The 20,212-nt window shown below is 40.6% G+C and overlaps 1 protein-coding gene across 7 annotated transcripts in view; it reads left to right on the top strand.

Annotated features, from left to right (window-relative positions):
* Window positions 1-20,212, top strand: part of LOC121271737 (RNA binding protein fox-1 homolog 1-like) — a 312,146-nt gene that overhangs the window by 79,006 nt on the left and 212,928 nt on the right. For all 7 annotated transcript variants that reach the window (XR_005941752.1, XM_041177947.1, XM_041177944.1 and 4 more), the window contains exon 2: window positions 5,048-5,098. Coding sequence is in view for 4 of the 7 variants with exons in the window: in XM_041177947.1 (XP_041033881.1) it covers window positions 5,048-5,098 (51 nt within the window). In the remaining 3 variants the exon portion in view is untranslated. The remainder of the gene's footprint in view (window positions 1-5,047; window positions 5,099-20,212) is intronic.

Below are 20,212 nucleotides of genomic sequence, written 5' to 3'. Positions count from 1 at the left end.
ATTTGATTATATTGGAGGAAGGGTGTTTGTTGCTGCACCACTCTTTCAGCTTCCTTTGTGATCCCAGAGGCAAGGAGGATCCAAAACATCTGGGTAGTTTGGCAGCTGCAATGGATGACTGGTACAAGGTATTTCCAAGCTTTCACCCTTAACTGTAGCTCACTGAGGATATCACTATGGGACAAGGCAAGGAAGAAGGCTCCAAAATCTACCTCAGCCTGTACGGGATTGAACCACTGCTGTTGGTGTTATTCTGCACTGCACTCTTGGCCAACTGAGCTAACTGGTCCCTGTGTTTCCACATGTATGCTGATGACACTAAGCTTTACCACAGCACCACCTCAAACTCAACACCACCTCTCTTGAACCTTCACTGTCACTAAATTGCCAGACTTATTAAATGCCATCCAGTACTGGGTGAACAGAAATGTTCTCCTATTAAATATCGGGAAGATTGAAGCCATTATCTTTGGCCCCTCCCACAAACTCTGCTCCCTTGCCACCAATTCCATCCCTCTCGCTGGCAACTGTCTGAGGCTGAACCAGACTCTTTGCAATCTTGGTGCTATGTTTGACCTTGAGCTGTCAACCCATCCAGGCCATCACTAAAATCTCCTATTTTCACCTCTGGAACATTACCCATCTGTGTCCTGCCTCAGCTCTTCTGCTGCTGGAACCTTTGTTAGCTTCAAATTCGACTATTCCAGTGCACTCCTTGCTGACCTGCCACATTCCACCCTCCATAAACTTGATTTTCTTGCTTGATAATGTCTCTGTGAAGTGCCTTGGGAAGTTTTATTATGTTAAAGGTGCTATATAAATTCAAGTCGTTGTTGGATCTGCTAAAGCAAAACTTGTGTTGTAATTATTTCAGATTTTCCAATAAACTTACATTGAGGCATGTCCTTCCCATATTTTCATCATGGAGATGTGAATGAGTCCCTTGTTGCTCTGTGTAACTTTGGGAGTTCTTTCCTGCTGACAGATCCATAACTTTTGCCAAAATGGGAGTACCAGAGTCACCTGGATTTTGCAGTGTATTTGGGTTGGTTCAAATTGTTACAATTCAGATTTATGTCTGAGACTTGATTTGGATTGATGCTTGTTGGCAGAACATTAATTATCTGTTATTAGATACTTCACAATGATGTGCTTATAAGCACATTTGCTGAATTTGGCTGTTTTTCTGCATTGTCACTGCTTGTTTCCCCCATCTGAATACCCATGTGTACATTAAAATGGAAATACCTGAAAATACAAATGGATTTCAGTTTCTGTTCCCTCTGTTTAGAGTTGGAATGTGATATTACTTGGAGTGTGATGTCAGTCACAGTCACGTGCCTTAGATCCTTTCAGATTGTTCTAGTTCAGAAAGCAGCCAACTCACTGTTGGCACTCCTATTTTCAATTCCAGTTAGTCTCAGCCATTCATTATTACAGTACAGTAGTAGACCTGTCAACCTCTTTAGTAATGAAATTGGTGAGAGAACTTCTCCAACAACTGTCGGGGTCTGTGGCCCTACAAGCCCCAGCAGTGTGCAATGGTGGAGTCTGATTGATTGATTGAAATTCGAGTGGGTGAAACCCCTGGCTCCTTTTGAATTTGGTCCTCCAGGAGCTCTGCAGGCTACTCCAAATTGCAAGCCTGTGATGTGAAACACCACAGCTGAGGTCATGTGAGGGAACAGGCCACAACCAGACTGGCTCCCACCAGCAGAGTACAAGTCATCATAAGTGTGAGCAACAACAATGTAGTTTTATAAGTAAGACTGATGTCGCTGTTGTTTAATGACACAGCAGTTGGTAAAGGCTGAGTTATTTAAAATCCCAGAGGGAAACTTTAAACAACTATCATAACCTATAATTTCAATTGGTATGTTTGAGATGCAACTCTGAATTCAGGAATAAAAACCGCTAAGCCTCCAGAGGTTTATATATAAATTAAATTAAGCATTTGTTAATTTAACAAATTAAACACAAACACGTGCCTACAAATTACTACCATAATAACTTTTAAACAAGTCCCCAAATTAATCACTCCCAGGTAAATATCTTCACCAAGGCAACAACACTTTAAGCAGACATCAGGCAAAGCACATTTTATCTTATGAATTCAAAATGAGGTTCCTTTCAATTTGGTTCCTTCGCACAGTTGTACGCTTACAGGTGGCATGTCTCTTACTTACACACACAAAAAACTAATTTCTGTATATACCTAGCCTTCCCTTTGAATGCAAATTCTCATTGTATCACCAAGCCCTTTGAACTCCACCTCTTCTAACAATAAAACTCATTTCATAGTACCAATTTTATTAGTAATATAAACATATTGCTTGGTGTCTCCTAGCTAGGTGCAAGATTTCACCTCCGGTCTTTGAATGGTTTATTCAACAAAATGCAAATGTACCCTCTACATTTACTGTTTAACATCTCAAAACTACTATACATCAACGCACCCAGACTAGCTGGCTTTAATCCATTTAAGACACACACTCACACTCACAGACACAGACCCTACTACAATTCAAATTTAAAATAATTTCCAATAACGTTATATACATCAATATCTTCACGACATTGTTGATTTTGTTTGATTAACATAGATGTAAGATGAAGATTTGTTTCTTAGATGATGATTGTGATGATATAATGTTTATTTGAAACATTCGAGCATGTTCTATTCTAGTATTAATGTTTATAATATGAAAATGTATATACTTTTTTTCTGGTATGAATTAATTTACCTATATTTTATAAAGTTAATGCACATAAATGTATTAGTGTATTTAGTGAATAAACAGCAAAATATTTATAGCTTCCACAAGTTCCCATAAATTCTGACTAGTTTTTTGTGGTAGCAAGTGAAAGCTTGGCTTTCCTGTAGGTAGTCCATGGGGTCTTTTGCCCCACCTAAGTAGCCAGTGGATGAAGAAGTTTGAGAACATCTGGCTTACACTGTCCTACCAAACACTCCTAGGCAGGCACAGCACAGGTTAGATGGAGTAAAGTTCCATCTAGACTGTCCCATCAAGCACTCCTAGAGTACGCTCAGTGCAGGTTAGATGCAATGTAAAGCTTCCTTTACTCACTCAGGGTAGATACAGTGAGGATTAGATGGGCGTCAAATCTGAGATTGCAGAAAATGTGAGAATTGACTTGTCTACCATATGAGAAGACAGTTTAAAACCTGACTCTTTAATGAACATGTGACAGTGGTGGAGTTGCAACAATTTGTCATAGCAATTGCTGTCACAAGCATTTCGTTAAAAATATTGAGTCCTATTGGTAACCAAGGTTACGCCTACGTGTGCTGCTTGCTGATACTGTGATCCATCTTTTGTTAAATGTAAAAGATGCTGTTGCCTGTGGTCACATTCGTTGTTCAGTTAATAGGATAATCTGATTCTGCTTTTGGGAAGAGGGAAAGTTCCCTGCAATTTAATACCCTGCTTTTGCGCAGTGCTTTTTTGAACAGCTAAGTTCTGAATGGATGAGAAGCAATCCAGAGACTGGTACTTGTGACAGTATTTTTGGTAGTTAGGTTTTGGATTGTTGTGCTATGAAGTTGTCTTGCGCCATTTTACTACATAGTGATATATAGTCAATTGTTTTCAGGTGTAACCAATTACCAACTAGCTGTAAAATTGCAGTCATGACAGAATAGTGCTCTTAAATGCACTAAATGCACTAGATATTATCTAAAAGAATGTGCTAATTAGAGTGGAGAGCAGGACAAGCAAGGTAGCTCTAGTGGGGGTGGGGTGAAATAAACAATGGGTGGAATACATTTAAAAATAATGGAAATAGGTGGGAAAAGAAAAATCTATATAAATTATTGGAAAAAACAAAAGGAAGGGGGAAGAAACAGAAAGGGGGTGGGGATGGAGGAGGGAGTTCAGGATCTAAAGTTGTTGAACTCAATATTCAGTCTGGAAGGCTGTAAAGTGCCTAGTCGGAAGATGTGCTGCTGTTCCCCACTCCCACTGGAGCTACCTTGCTTGTCCTGCTCTCCACTCTTAATTAGCACATTCTTTTAAATAATATCACCACCTTCAACACCCCTTTGTTCTTTTGTCTGTGACATCTTTTGGTTATCTCCTCCTATCACTGCTTGCTTGTCCCAACAACACCCCATCTGACTTAAACCAGCTTATATTTCACCCCTTTCCTATTTCTACTTAATTCTGTTGAAGGGTCATGAAGACTTGAAGATTTCCAGCATCCGCAGTTTTTTGTTTTTATCTACAAATATCTGAATCCTGTCCTCTGATTGGAATCCAACAGGATACATGTCATTTTAATTGGTGCTGTTCAATCCTCTTCTCTTGTTTCCGCACCCCCCCCGCCCCCATCACTCCTTCCTGAACTTAGTTCATTTTGCTTCTTTCTTGAAAGGGGTGGTGGGGAGGGAACCTCTATAACCTCATATAACACATGAGTTAAACCTTACATTTTCTACTGATCAATGGCCTAACATAAAGAGGCCTGTCCAAAGGTGAGAGATGCATTTGTCAGACTTATTTGGAGGCTTGTTGGTGTTGATTTCATTCCTTTTTGCTGGAGCCTACCGTGCTGATAGTCTCGGTGCCGTGTGCAATGATGTGCAACATGTTTAACATAGTCAATGCTTCATAATTGCAAATATGCTTGCTTTTCCACCCTCCACATTTGAGTAATACATTAGCAGTCTAATGGATTAATAATGAATGATAGTAGTGGATTACATTTGTTGTTCAGTTTCAGATGTCTGTCATTTGCAAATAGCTTTTTTAGAACATGAATTAGTGACAAATCTTGTGAAGTGGGACAGGTGGAGAATGTACACTCGATTCTTGTTCAGTTGTTGCTGCACAATTATAGGGTAATGTATGATTGTGTGCATAATGTATGTTGGTAGACTTTTGATAATGTAATTTCTATAGCTAGAGATTCTCTGATTTATAAACACTGAAGCAGGTTTGTTTTGTTTGTTTTAAATATTTCACTGATCTAAATAAGTGACAATAGAGGCATACGTGTTCTTACAAGATTGTTGTTTCTCCCTCAGAGTGAAGTCTTGACCCAGGGATACCTACCCTACCAAACCTTGAAGAGTCAGGTATGCACAGATTAAAGTGAAATTTCATTAGTTTCTCAAATCAAAGCTTTCTTTTAATGAAACGTTATCTATTTTACTGTTAACCATTAAGTCAGTTTGTTTCTGTGTTCATACTAAATCTGCTTCGTATTTACGGGAGTGCTATGATACAGTTACCATTTAAAGGTGTTGTGAATTGTTAAAGTTGATATGTTGTTGAAAGGTGCATTTAATTCACCTCTTTTTCTGACAACTTGTCCCTTTATGAAGACATTATTTCCTGCCGGGTTCCATAGGTGCTGGTGACTGTACATGAAAACAAGAAAAACATTTATACTGTGCCTTTAAAGTAGAAAACATCCCAATGTGCTTTCCAGTAAGGGAAGGGAGAGAAGGAAAAAAAAGATGCTAATTGAACCTATTTTTCCTCTCCATTTATTGCTTTTGCAACACAGTTTGTCAGTGGCCTGAGGGATCCTTAACCAACTTTTCCCCTGCTAATCCAGGGAATTATACCACCCATACTTCTGATATAAGATAACTCAAAAGAGGCTGAATATGGAAAATCTTGTGGTCTGTGAGATTCGCCCACTCGCTACTTAAGTCAACTAAGCCTTTGGGATTTGTTTAAATTTCCTGTTGTTTTGTCATAACTGGCTAACAACATTGTGGTCTATGGTTGCTGCTGCAGAGAACAGAGTGCAGTAGAGATTGATGTAATGAAATGCAATATATTACATATGATTAGTTTCAACACTGTATTCCAAATCTCAAATTTAAGGCAGATTTAAAACTAATTTTCTGCTCCTGGGATATTGGGGATTTTAGTCCTTGGGGAAAGAACATTTTTTCTGCAATTTGCATTTCCATGCTGGGTGTGGCTCGAGTTGAGTGCAGGGTGGTGTTTCTTCAATTTGGCATCTATCATAATTTATTAAAGAATATTGCAGTGCACCATGGTAACTGTTTTTTAAATTTAAGATCCCCTTGAGTGAGATTTTCAGTTAGCGATCATTTATTGTGAGCAATATTGTGCTATGGATTCTGCTTTGGATAGAGACTGTCTCGAACTCCTTTCATTTTGATTGACACATCGGTCAGAGAGGAGTATCCTCATTAGTTTTAAAGGTGAATTCCAATACTTTACCACCACAACTATAAAAGTACATGAAGTGCTTGGAATCTCTCACTTTATGTCTGAGTGACAAAATTCAGCTACACTTATACTTTTCATTCTTTTCAAAACATATTTTTAATGCTGATGAAAGTTTGAAAGTGACTGCTTTCTGCTAGACTGAGGATTACTGCATACTTTTTTTAAAAAATCGCTTTTGATGGTTCTCTCTTAAAAACAATGATTTGTGCCAGAATGCAATTCCATAGCACCAAAAGACTTGTCAGTCCTTTTTCTAAGCATCCTTCACCTGCTGCTCATGTGTGCACTTTCTGGAAAGGGGTGGGTCACAGAATAGCAATCAAATGTCGGAGCCAGCTGTAGTTCCTGTCACCACCCTGACTGAACACAAATTAGGGGCCTAATTTGAGACTTTTCTCAGTCAATAAGGTCACTGTGCATTTCCCATCTGAGCCATTAGGGAGCACATCCATCAGTACACAAACTAAATATAATAACATGGAGTTCAATAGCATTTTGTTTAAAATCACCCTCCAGATTCAAATGATGGTTAATATAAATGGAAATGCCACCCATGTTAGGGCCTACCCTGTAAGCAACACACAGGGTCCCTGCCCGAACCTATGAGGAATGGCCAAGGGTTACGATCCAGTGGACAAGATAAGCTAAAGAAGAAAGGTCGAAGGAGAGAGGAAAAGATGACTTAAACTCAAAATAGCTAGTCTAAATATTGGTAGCCTGATATGGGAAGCAGTGAAATAACTGACCTGATGGTGAGAAAACAAATACATATCGTGGGTCTCCAGGAAACAAAGTGGAAGAGCAGAAAAGTAAGACAGATTGGCATTGGATTTAAATTTTACTACCATGGACAGGATGGGAGAAGAAATGGTGTTGGAGTAGCTGCAAATCAAGGAATAATAAATAGCATCAATCTAGAAGAAATCAGAACTTCACTGAAAGGAGTGAGAAGCAGCAAAGCTGTAGGACCAGATGAGATACCAGCAGAAGTATGGACCAGCCAAGGTGAAGATGGGGTCCAGGTCAACAAGCTACACTGTTGTGTTATTATAAGAGAGAAAATCCCATGGGAATGGAGGCAAAGCATTTTGGTGCCAATATTCAAAGGAAAGAGAGACATTCAAGATTACAAAAACTACCGAGGAATTAAACTCCCATCACATACCTTCAAGGTATGGCAGAGAGTGGTGGACCAGAGTTTGAGAAAAACAGTGGAAATCCATGAAGGTCAGTTTGGATTTATGCCCAAAAGAAGCATCACCAAAGCCATTCTTATTTTGAGACAATTGATGGAGAAATATTGGGCAGGCCAATGCAACATGAAGATTGTATTCATCAATCTAGAGAACGCTTATGACCAGGTGCCCAAGGAGGAAGTCTGGAGATGTGTTAGACTTTATGGAGACCCCAAGAAATGTACACAACTATTATAGGACATGTACAAGGAGTGCCAGACAAGAGAATGCTGCAGCATGGGGGAAGAATGAGAACTTTGTAGCCAAAGTTGGATTGCACCAAGGATCAGCACTGAGCCCCTTCCTGATAGTCTGATGGATGTTCTAACTAAGTGAGACGGAAAGTGTTATGGCCAATGATGTTTGCAGATGGCATTAGCTATTAGGTGGGGATGATGAGAAAATGACAGAATATCTGAGAATTGGAGAAAAGCACTGAAAGACAGATATAGCGATCAGTAGACCAAAGACCCAATTTATGAACTGACAGTTTGAGCCTAAGGAAGAGCATTAGTGTAAATGTGTAAAGATTATGGATAAAGACTTGGAGAAAGTGAGTCATTTCAAGACCTTGGGGTCAGTGGAAGTATGGAAGAAGATGGAAGTATAGAAATGGAAATTAAGCAATGGATTAACTCTGCTTGGAGTAATTGGAAGAAGTGCAATGGAGTGTTATGTGATAGAAAAGTATCACTGAAACTGAAAGGAAGGATCTACAAAACATTGTGAGATTGGCCTTGTTATATAGTACAGAAACTTGGGCAATATCAGGGAGAAAGGAACAATGACTGGATACTAATGAGATGTGGATGCTGAGATGGGTGTAGAGTAATGAGAAAGAAAATCAGTTACCAGTACGTCAGGGAGGGGTCAATGATGATTGTGAGAACATTGAAGGAAGAGGCTGAGAAGAGATTGAAATGGTATGGTATTGAGGAGATCACAAGGAAATATGTTGAGGGGAGAGATGGTGGTGGGACTGCCAGGAAGAAAGAGAAGAAGAGGAAGAATGAAGATCAGATGGAAAGGTGCAATGGTGACGGACTTGAGCACATTGGGATTGGAAAAGGAATGAATGAGTTACAGAAGGAGATGGAAAAGGGTGATCAACCAGCATTGTGGTGACACCAAGTAAAATGGGAGAAGGTGAAAGAAGAAGAATGTTATTTATACTATACAGAATAGAGGTATGACAGGCACTGATGAATGTGATAGAACACAGCATTTTAACTTGAGGCTTCTTTGGGAGTAGTATGCGTTGGTTTAAGAACTGTTGAGTAATCAGTAAAGGGCTTATATTTAAAGAAATGTGCTCTGAATTTGATACAAATTATTCCTTCCCTGATTTGTAGATTGGGTTTTATGACATCGAGTGAAATGGTGGCTTAGTGGTAATGTCACTGTGCTACTAATTTAGAGGCTCAGGCTAATGCTCTGGGTACGTGGGTTCAAATCCTGGCTGGTGGATTTTGAATTAAATTAGGAACATAGGAGCAGACATAGGCCATTTGGCCCATCGAGCCTGCTCTGCGTTCTTTTAGATCATGGCTGATCATCTATCTCAACACCACTTTCCTGCGCTATCCCCATATCCCTTGACATCATTAGTATCCAGAAATCTATTGATTTCTACCTTGAGCATGCTCAATGAGTCCAAAGATTCACCTCCCTCTGGATGCAGAAATTCTTCCTCATCTCAGTCTTAAATGGTCTGCCCCTTATTCTGAGACTCTGTCCCTGGTTCTAGACTCTCAAGCCACAGAAAACATCCAATCCACATCTGCTCTGTCATGTCAAGTTAGAATTTAGTAAGTTCCAATAAGATCACCTCTCATTCTTTGAAACTCGAGAGAATACTGGCCCAGTTTCCTCGATCTTGCCTTATAAAGCGATCCTGCCATCCCAGGGATTAGTCTACTGAACCTCTGTTGCACTTTCTCTATGGCAAGTATATCCTTCCTTAGATAAGGAGACCAAAACTGTACACCATGTTCCAGGTGCGGTCTAATCAAGGCTCTATATAATTGCAGCAAGACATCTTTACTCCTTATTCGAATTCCCTTGCAATGAAGGCCAACATACCATTTACTTTCCTTAATGCTTGCTGCACCTACATATGAGCTTTTGGTGACTGAGTAATAAGGACCACCTAGGTTTCTTTGAACCCCCCAGACTTCCCAACCTTTCACCATTTAAGAAATACTTTGCCTTTGTTTTTTTTCTACCAAAATGGATGACTTCACATTATATTTCATCTGCCATGATATCCTTGATTCACTTAGCCTGTCCAATCCCCCTTGAAGACTCTTTACATCCTCTGCAAAATTTAGATTCCTACCTAGTTTCGTGTCATCAGCACTTTTGGAAATATTTCAATTGGTCCCCATATCCAAATAATTTATATTGATCATGAACAACCGTGGCCCCAGCCCTGATCCACGCTGCCCTCCACTGACCACCCAACCCCCCGCTGACCAGCCCTCTCCCACACACAGTGGCTGAACTCTCCCATTGACCACATGCACGCCCCCCTGGCCCCCAAATCCCTAAACCACTTACTTTATACGCTTGCCTACTCCCAGGCTTCTCAAAGTGCTGGATCTTTAAACCTACCTGCTTTTTGGCAGCTAGTACTGTAAAAAAGGAAGCCTGCCTTCCTTTCCTTTGACTCAGCCGTGCTTGACAAAGCCTTGGCAATCCACTGCATCTTTCTCACACGACCTAAGTTTCAAGGTCGGGTGAGAAAGGTGCAGCTTACCATTTCAGGGTAAATAACTAGGAGCAGAGTGGTAATCCGACTGTGATTGCTGCTCCATGGAAGTTACGGCCCTCCCTTCTACTGATGTCAAACTAACAGGTCTGTCATTCTGTTTCTTCTCTTCGTCCTTTCTTAAATAGTCAGGTTATATTTGCTACTTTCGAGTCTGCAGGAACCTTTCCAGAATCTGTAGCATTTTAAAAGATAAGCGCCAATGCATCCACTATCTCTGTAGCCATCTCCTTTAACACTCTCTGGGATGTCGCTCATCATGTCCAGGGGATTTTTCAACCTTCAATTCAATTAATTTTTCAAGTACTGCCTCTCTAGTAACACTAATTTCTTTCGGTTCCTCATTTTCACAAATGATTGCCCTGGTTCCCTAGTATTTCTGGGAGTTTTCTGAATCTTCCTGCATGTAGATAAAGTAATTATTTAGTTTTCCACCATTTCTCTATTCTCCATTATAAATTCTCCTTTGTCTGTATTGGACCCACATTTGTCCTTATCAATTCTTTCCATTTCATATAGCTAAAAAAGCTTTTACAGTCTGCCTCTTTCTCACCAGCTTGCATTCATGTTCTTTTTCTTTGTCACTTTATTGGTCCTCCTTAGCTGGCTTCTAAATTGTTCCCAGTCTTTGGGCTTACTATTTTTTCTGGCAACTTTATGAGCCAATTCCTTTGGTCTAACAATCTTTAACTTCATTTGTTAGCCACAGTCAATCCACTTTTCCTGTTGGATTTCTGTGCCTCAAAGGAATGTATATTTGTTGTAATTATTAATTCTTTACATGGTAGCCATTGCCTATCTACCATCATACCTTTCCCAGTCACTGTAGATGCGTTCTTCCCAGGCACATGGTGTGTCCATGATTTCCTACGTACCACAGGATGTGCATTCCATTCAGCAGGGCTGCCCTGCCATACCTTAACTTCACATACAATTTATTAGATGTATAACTAACAAACCTGGAATATAAAGCTAGTTTCAGTAATGGTGACCATGACATATATCATCAAGTATTGTAAAAACCTATCTGGTTCACTAATATCAATTAGGGAAGGAAATCTGCCATCCTTACCTGATCTGGCCTGCGTGCAACCACAGCAATGTGGTCAGACCGCCGTGTGCCTGTTGCTGCCCGGGGAACTGGCCAAGCACGCCGTGTCGGAAGGAACAAAAGCGGTGATCAAGTACACCAGCTCCAAGTAAAACCCGGAACTGACTGAAAAACACTTTCACAGCAATGTGGTTGACTTTTAAATGTCCCCTGAAATGGCCTAACAAGTTACTCAGTTTAAGAGTGCTTAGGGATGGACAACAAATGCTGGCCTTGCCAGCAATGCCCATGTCCCATGAAGGAATTAAAAATAAGTCTATGGGAGAAATTTGTTTTATTGAACAGCCTTCAGGCTAATGTGAAATTTTGAGCAGCAGCTGAGGGAGTTTAGCTGGGGGTTGGGGCACTGCTTGCTAAAAATTACCTATCAAAATTAATCCTAAGCTTGTCATGTTTGGTCCTCATAGTTAAATATAATTAAAAGATGCCTTGCTAGGCTTTCAGAATACAAACACTCCGATGTTTGCAAATAATATTTTCCCTTTTATTTCTAATTCTGAATACTTTAAAAAGGACTAAATTTCTTTCTACGCCTTATGTTAATATTTTAAGTAAAATCTTGGAAAACGGTGCCATAGAATATCTCTTGTGTGTTTGCACCCAATATTCCTTTAAAGTGTTATATTTCTGAACCTGGGAAGGTAACCTTGGTGTAATGTTGAACAGCGGCTAGGTGCTTTCCTGGGGGAAGGAGAAAATTCCCCTGCTCTTGATGTGCATTTCTGGCAGCTAATTTGATGGATGTCTGGACATAAGTTTTTGCTGCACAGTAAGATCAAGAAGAGAAGCAACTTTCACATTTCAAATAAAGCATGATACTTTGCAGGAGATCAGAAAGGGGGAAGGAAGTGAGGCACAGGCAAAGAGGGAATTTTGATGTTTTAAATCTAGGAAGAAGGTTATGTAGCAAGGTTGAAAGATGTGTGAATTTCAGAGTGCAGGATAAAGACTCTGCCAAAGAGAGTGGGATAGATGTGGGAGAGATTTATAGTGGCCAGAGTTTCAAAATCACAGTGTGCACAGTAGGATTAAAAATGATTGCAGTGGTAGAACATTGTAAGGCCATAGAGGGACTTGACTAAAGTTGATCTGCTGGTGGGAATGAGAGCTGTTGGAGGTTTCAAGGACTGGGATGTAAGTGTATTGTGGAGAGAAAAAGTTAAAATTCGGATGTGTGACCTTTCATCACAACTGGGGAAATTTAGAAAGGTAATAGATTTTAAGCAAGTGAAAGGAAGGATGGTGAGACGAAGAATAAAAGGGAAGGTTTGTGTTAAGTTGGGCCCAGGACAGATTGAATGACAAAAAAGTTTCATGGTACAAAAACCAAGGAAGTGGCATTGGGATAAGTGAAGAAGCAAAAGATGTGTCCGGATGAGGTGTGAATGACTGGGTTGCAAATTTAATCTCTCCTGCTCTCCACCCTATCAAAGACGTCCCCTTTGTTTTTCTTTGCATCCTGCCCCCCCTTCCCTCCTTCCACTTTCTCAAAACCTATTACATTTCCAACTTTCTTCAGTTCTAATCAAAGGTCACAGAACTGAAATGATAACTCTGTTTTTCTCTCCACTGATGCCGACTGGCCACCTAAGCATTGCCAGCATTTTCTATTCTTATTTTAGATTTCCAGCATTTGCAGTATTTTGCATTTGTAAGATTTACTATTGGATAGTGTATAGCAAGTGCATGTTGTGGTTAAGAAGTTCATGCAAAGAGGGGAGACCAGCAAGGAAAACATTAGAGAGCCATGTTTGAAAGGGAGAGACATGGAGGAGGGTTTTAACCAGTAGTAGTAGTGGTGGTGGTGATGCATAATAGGCAGGAAAAATAGCAATAAATGAGGCATCTTGCCCAACATCATAGATGGAAAGAACCTGGAGGGTGGCGTTGACTGCAGAAGTAATTGATATGCTTGGCTGTTTCCATCCCTTTCATTTCTAGGGAATGAATTGAAGCAAGCCTTGCTTACCCTTTGACCACTTTTACCAGTGCTGAACACAGCAGCAGCAGCTGAAGGCTCCTCATGAGACCATCGATCTCTCGCTTATATTTCTGTGACAAGAGGTTAGGATAATGTGAGGGCAAAATATCGATCTGTTGTCATATAAGCTGTCATAATCCAACTGGAGAATTTGAAGGACAGCCTGAGGTCTTTAGATATTTTATACAACTAAAGATCTATATCAATTCCAGGATTTTACAAATTGCAATTCAGAGAAGAGGAAAGGATCAAAGTAAAATGCAGCAATCTAGGATAAAAGTAAAGCGGTAAATGGATGCATTTTTCCTTGCCTGGTGAACAGTTTGGTATCCAGGACAATGTGATTGTACTATAATGTGAAATACTGAGCATGTTAGGCTCAGGACTAAGTATGGGATTGATAGATAAATGTTCTTTAAAATGTACTTTAATATTGTTGAACTTTTCATCTTGCACTCATCAGGACAGTTTGCAGGATACCATTGTAAAGGGAACAACAATCTATACTGCATGTGAGGAGAGTGTTTGAAGGCTGTTCTCTAAACTTTTTTTAGTTGAAAAAGGTGCAATGCGTGGACATGCTCCTTCTGTCTGCAAAGGACAGGGCCCTGTGTGTGAATATGTGTAGCTTCTAGCATATGTAAGTGAGCCACACTGCAAGACAGACTGAAAATCTTAAATTGGTTTTCAGTGTAATTCTTAGCACAAACAGTATTATTAAGCAAGTGTTTTCCAATCATGGAATCACATCTAATTTTGGACACTGTTTTGAGTTTTGCAAGCTTGGGCTGGTTAGGTATGGTCTGTATTTTGCCTGTTGCGAACAGCCAAAGGGACATGCTGTAAAAAGTGTTGCCAGGTGGTATATAAGATAGGAATAGTCCTCATGACTCACTACATTTGCGTAAGTATGGGCTACCCAAGATGCACATATATGATGTCCTTTTATGCCCCATCTATGGCTGGTTCTGCAGAATATGAATTGGCCAAATGGTTGGACGAGTTGCTACTACCAGTTCTGAGCAAGTTTTACACACACATGCTGAAGAATTCCTTCACCTTTGCGGAAACTTTACAGGACTTGCATATTGATAGCAGTGCCATGTTCGTGTGCTCGTTAGGCATTGCTAGCCTATTCACCAATGTACCACCCAAGGAAGCCATTGACATTTGTGCTGCGTCACTATGTCATGGTGATCTAGATGGCACTGCTGTTGTTTGAATCTGTATTCGTTGAACTTATGAACTCAGCAACTCATGCAGTTGAGTTTGGTTTTAATGACACCAGGTGTGCCCAAATAGATGGCATTGCCATGGTATCCCCTCTAGGCCCAGCTCTCGCAAACATCTTTGTGGGTTTCCACGAGAAACAAGCCTTTGATGGAATGACACCTAACCTTCTCCCCCCTTGCACATTTCTGATACTTGGATAATATGTTAAATTTGAATCAGCAGCTGCATGCAAGAACTTCCTTACACACCTTAATGAGCTCCATCCTGCACTCAAATTCATCTTTGAAATGGAGCAGTCAAATGAGCTCCCTTTCCTCGACATGCTAGTTGAGAAATCTGCCAGTGGGTTCTTTACTACTGTCTACCGCAAGCCTACATTCACTGGTCAGTATACACGTTGGGATCCCTACAGTTCCATGTGCTAGAAGATCAGCAACCTCGTAAATAGTACCCAAGCCATTTGCTCACTGTACAAGCTGAAATAGGGGCATCAGAGCCATCCTGTGGGACAATGGTTACCCTGATCAGATTATTATTCATTATATAGCTTGCGAATTCTTGAATAGGCCTAAGGCCATCACTTTTAGACCCGAAAAGTGCCCAGTCTAACTCGGGTTACAAAATTTCTCAAAAATTTGAGCAACAGGTGAAAATAGCCATTTCACGCTGTTACAAGCAGCAGCAGCAACATGAGCAGCATTCTCCATTAACAGGATGCTGCCATTAAGCCAAAAAGATGTTCTGCCTATTGCACAAATGAGTAATGTGATGTATGAATTTCAGTGCTGGCGATGATGCCAGGCAATTGAGAATACTGCTCATGTTGCTGCTTATAACAGCGTGAAATGGCTATTTTCACCTGTTGCTCAAGTTTTTGAGAAATTTTGTAACCTGAGTTAGACTGGGCACTTTTCAGGTCCAAAGGTGGTGGCCTTAGGCCTATTCAGGCATGTAGGCTGTATGTCCCTTCCGCTGTTTGCAACGGGCAAAGTACTGATCTTACCCAACCAGCCCATGCTTGTAAAACTCAAGATATAGTGTCCAACATTAGTTGTGGTTCCGCGATTGGGCAACACTTACTAAACAATCCTGAGTGTGCTAAGAATTACACAAAATCAATTTAAGATTGTCAGTCGAGCTTGCAGTGTGGCTCTCTTATGCATGCTAGAAGCTACATATATTCACACACATAGCCCTATCCTGTGCAGACAGAAGGAGCATGTCCACGCATTGTGCCTTTTTCAAATAAACCAAAGTTTGAAGGACAGCGATCCCTGGTTCATTCCCCATGGCAATGCCTTGACCAATCAAAGTCGACCTGCCTGATTTGAATTTGAACAAAAACCTGGCAGTTAACTGTTTCCTGGTGCATTCTCCATGGCAACACTTCTACCAACCAGAGTCCACTTGCAACCAACCAGTACTCTCTTCTCATGCAGTATAAATTGTAGTTCCCTTTACTATTTGTATTCTTGCGAACTGTCCTGCTGAGTGCAAGACGAAAAACTTCGACAGCATGACTTTTTTTCAGCCGCACTCAAATTCTGTGCTACCAAATGGCTATTGTAATTTAACCTGCTAAATTTTGTGGCCGTTTTCTTCCCCTTTGCTGAGCTGGATGCAGAGATGATTGGTGTATCTCAGCCACAAGATGGTTATAGCAGTTGGAAAAGCTCTGTTCAACTGAAAATCTCACTGGCATTTTGCCAGATAACTAGCATTGCCCACTTCACTGTTTAAGTAGCAATCACCAAGGATTTTCACTTATAAACAATGAGATACAATGTACACAGGCATATTTTACAGACTGCAGAGAATAACTAATAGATAAGAATATATTCAAGGCTGGAGCACACTTGAGGGGTTTGGCTTATGTGAAACTGCTCTATGGCTGCCTCCTGAGCTGTAAATTTTCTGTTCCTCAGTCAGAGTTTGACCAAACTGATGTCCATGTCAAAATCAAAGGAGCAAATTCTAACTTTGAATGCACTGTAAATACCCTTGTATTAGTTTTTTTAATGATTCTATTTCATCAGACCTTCTGGCCCCATATCTGCCCCATCACCTGGACTGTTTATCTTTGTGGCATCATCTGTCAGTCGTGTCTCAGTTCATCTGCTGAAATCTCGCCTATGCTGTTGTTAACCCTACAACCTTCTACCCTTTCTAATCTTGAGCTCATCCAAAACTTTGTTGCCTGTATACAAACTTGCACCAAATCCTCTTCATCCATCACCCGTGCTTGCTGACCTATATTGACTTCCAGTCCAGGAATGCCTTGATTTTAAAACTTTCAGCCTTGTTTTCAAATTCTTCCTGACCTTGCCCCACCCCTCCCTAACTCGAATATCCTCCAGCCCCACAACTTTTAGATCTTTGTGGCCCTCCAGTTCTGGCCTGCTGCATATCCCAATTTTCATCCCTTCACCATTGACTGCATTCAGTCGCCTAGCGTAAGCTCCCTATACCTTGCTGCCTTTCTCTCTCCCTCTCCTTCAAACCTACCTCTTTGATCAAGTTTTTGGTTGCGTGCTAATATTTTCTTATGTGGCTCAGTGTCACGTTTTGTCCAATCACACTCCTACGGAGATATTTTACTATTCTATATAAATGCCAGTTTTTAATGTAGATCACAGAAAAATCGCAAAGTTGGTTACGTAGAGATTTATTTTCACAAATGTTGATATTTCTCTTGTTAATGTATGCAGTCCAATTCCTGTTCAGATCAGTTTTAAAGTTTTTATTTGTGTGAAATGCATATTAATCATGGTTTGTACCGGGAAATGGAAATATTATTGATGGTTGTGCTCGTTGGAGGTCAGCTATCTCGGCCCCAGTTGTGCCTCAGGGTAGTGTCCTGTTCCTGGTAAGAAGAACTTTGCAGGGTCGATGGGGCTGAGTTTGCTGTTATTTCTGGTGTCTAGGTCGATAGCGGGTGGTCCATTTGGTTCCATTCCTTTTGGACCTTTTAGCAGCTTGATACAACTGAGTGGCTTGCTTGGCCATTTCAGGGGGCAGTTAAGAGTCAACCACATTGCTGTGGACCTGGAGTCACATATAGGCCAGACCAGGTAGACCAGACGGCAGATTTCCTTCCCTAAGAGGCATTAGTGAACCAGCTGAGTTTTTACAACAATCGACAATGGTTTCATGGTCATCATCAGACTTTTGATTTCAGATTTTTTTTATTTAATTCAAATTCCACCATCTGCCATGGTGGGATTCGAACCCAGGCCCCCAGAGTATTACCCTGGGTCTCTGGAATATTAGTTCAGTGGCAGACAGAAGACATTTTTAACTTAATTTGAGTATTTTCATGCAGGTTCACTTAATATTTGAGTTCCACACAGCTTTATTAACTTCTGATGGATGGGCTAGGTCTTGTTTGAAGAAATATTGCCGTGTGTACTGAAAGCAGCTGTGTACTGTGCTTTGGAAAGCATGCTGGTTCCTTCTTCTAAACTTAGAATAAAATCTCAACAGGAAATTGGCTGCAGAGGAGCCAAAGGGGAGGATGGTAGAAGATTTTTTATCATAAATGGAATTGTTTCCTTGTGCACATTCGGCATTCAGTTTGTACCCCAATAGGAAAACGTTTTGTTGATTGTGAACTTTGAAAGGAGGTTGGTTCACATAATAGTGATTATTACACCCCTTCGGCCTGCTACTGAAGTTGTTGTGACTTGCAGGATATCTGTTTTGTCAATTTTTCTCCCCATTCCACCTTTCCTGAAAGTGTTGACTCATAATCACCAGTCACCCTTATGTGAGAGTCTTGGCAGTAAGAATCGACAAGCTATTTGACCGTAGGGAGAAGGTGCAATAGAACCTAACCTGACCATATACTTGTCTAACGTAATCACTTGCTGAGACGGTTGCTGAACAACAACAGGGAACATGAGCACTTTCTTGATTTCTACCATTTCCCACTGCACCTCCCCACCTTCTTATCTCGGAGTACTGAGGCAAATTATCGTGCCTCTAGTCACAGGTCCCTCATTCTGTACAGATGGATGATTTGATCTGAATGGCACAGCTCCTAATGGGATAGATTGCTGAAATCTGGGAGAGGGGGTACCTGAAGTCCTTGTTCAGGATTTCTTTCCCCTTGATGATTTAATATAGCTCTTTTTTCACTCAAATCCCCTTACCCTTATCCCTAAACATACAAATGATGTACAGAGACACCTACATACAGCACACCATTTCTGAGTTTGAAGGAGGCCAGATAGTCTGTTTTGAGGCTTTTGTCATTGCTGTTCTCCTAAATGATTAATGTGCAGGTCTGTGACACCACTGACAGATGATCTGTTTTCCAATGTTCTGAACCCTCTTGCAGAGAAGCACCAACTTCGGATTTTTTTCATTAATGGATGCTCTTAAGTATTAAACTTTTGATATCCTGATGGTGAAGTAGGAAACCAGATGCCCATCTTTTATTTAATACTAAATTTATTTACAGATTGCAGCATTACAAATGTCTATCTCCTCCCTAACCAGCATCCAGTGTCCCAGAAGTCTCTCTTGATATGTGCTCGGGTTGCTTAATCAGTGCCCTCCACCTGTATATCCTTAATCTTAATACGACTTACGTACCATTAACACTAAGACCTGAAGCTCGATGGTTGTGGAATAATAGATGTACTTGTCTGTTTTGTCACTGCATTCAACAGTACTTTGCAACTGTTTTAAAATTGAACTCCAAGATTCTACTTAATGAAACGTTAGCAAAATATGAAATGTTATCTTTAGTGGGCAGATGTGTATAGGTGTTGGGCTGGAAGCTTAGCAGTCAGAATGTTGATTATTTAAAAAAATGCAATGAATTGTTACCTCTCTAAGCTGGATGATTAAAATTGGGCATTAATAAAAATTCAAACAATGTAATTTCATACTTGAAGCGCTCCAGCCTCATTCTTGTCACGCTATTCTGAATTAATGCCTGTCGCAGTGCAGACTCGGTGGTTCAGTTCTGCATCTCATTAGTGCTATCCAACCTCTTGCCACTTGGTACCAATACCAGCCATTATTTTAGAGCAGTATAACAATACTTTTTCTGCATTGCAGTCATTAGAGTTTGTACCCAAAGCATGAAGGCATTGACAGGTTTTTTATTTAGTTCAGACTTGTCACTAAATGTTGGGCCAAGATCTGCTCCAAATTAAAGGTGATTTCTATTAACATGCCGTAATTCAGTTCTTCTTTACCTATTTATGTGAATGAGAAACGTAAAGTGTTAGCAGTGATGCTGTCCTCTGAGCCATAACTGCATTTTTATTTATTTGTGTATTCTCTGCAGTGCAAACAGACGGAATAACTATCAGTGCCTGCTGGAATGATAAGTTATCTTCGTCGGCTTCTGTGCCTCGGCAACTAACATCGAGCCAGAATGTTGAGCTGTTGATAGAGATGTGGGCATTGCTGGCTAATCCAGCATTTATTGCCTATTCCTAATTTTTCTTGAGAAAGTGGTGGTGAGCTGCCTTCTTGAATCGCTGCAGTCCATGTGGTGTAGGTACACCCACAGTACTTGTAGGAAAGGAGTTCCAGGATTTTGACCCAGCGACAGTGAAGGAATGGCGATATATTTCCAAGTCAGGATGGTGAGTGGCTTGGAGGGGAACTTGCAGGTGGTGAAGTTCCCATGTG

Source organism: Carcharodon carcharias, chromosome 31 (assembly GCF_017639515.1).
Source record: "Carcharodon carcharias isolate sCarCar2 chromosome 31, sCarCar2.pri, whole genome shotgun sequence".
Taxonomy (NCBI): domain Eukaryota; kingdom Metazoa; phylum Chordata; class Chondrichthyes; order Lamniformes; family Lamnidae; genus Carcharodon; species Carcharodon carcharias.
Note: the sequence above shows the minus strand (reverse complement) of the source record. Positions and strands in the feature narration are given on the sequence as shown.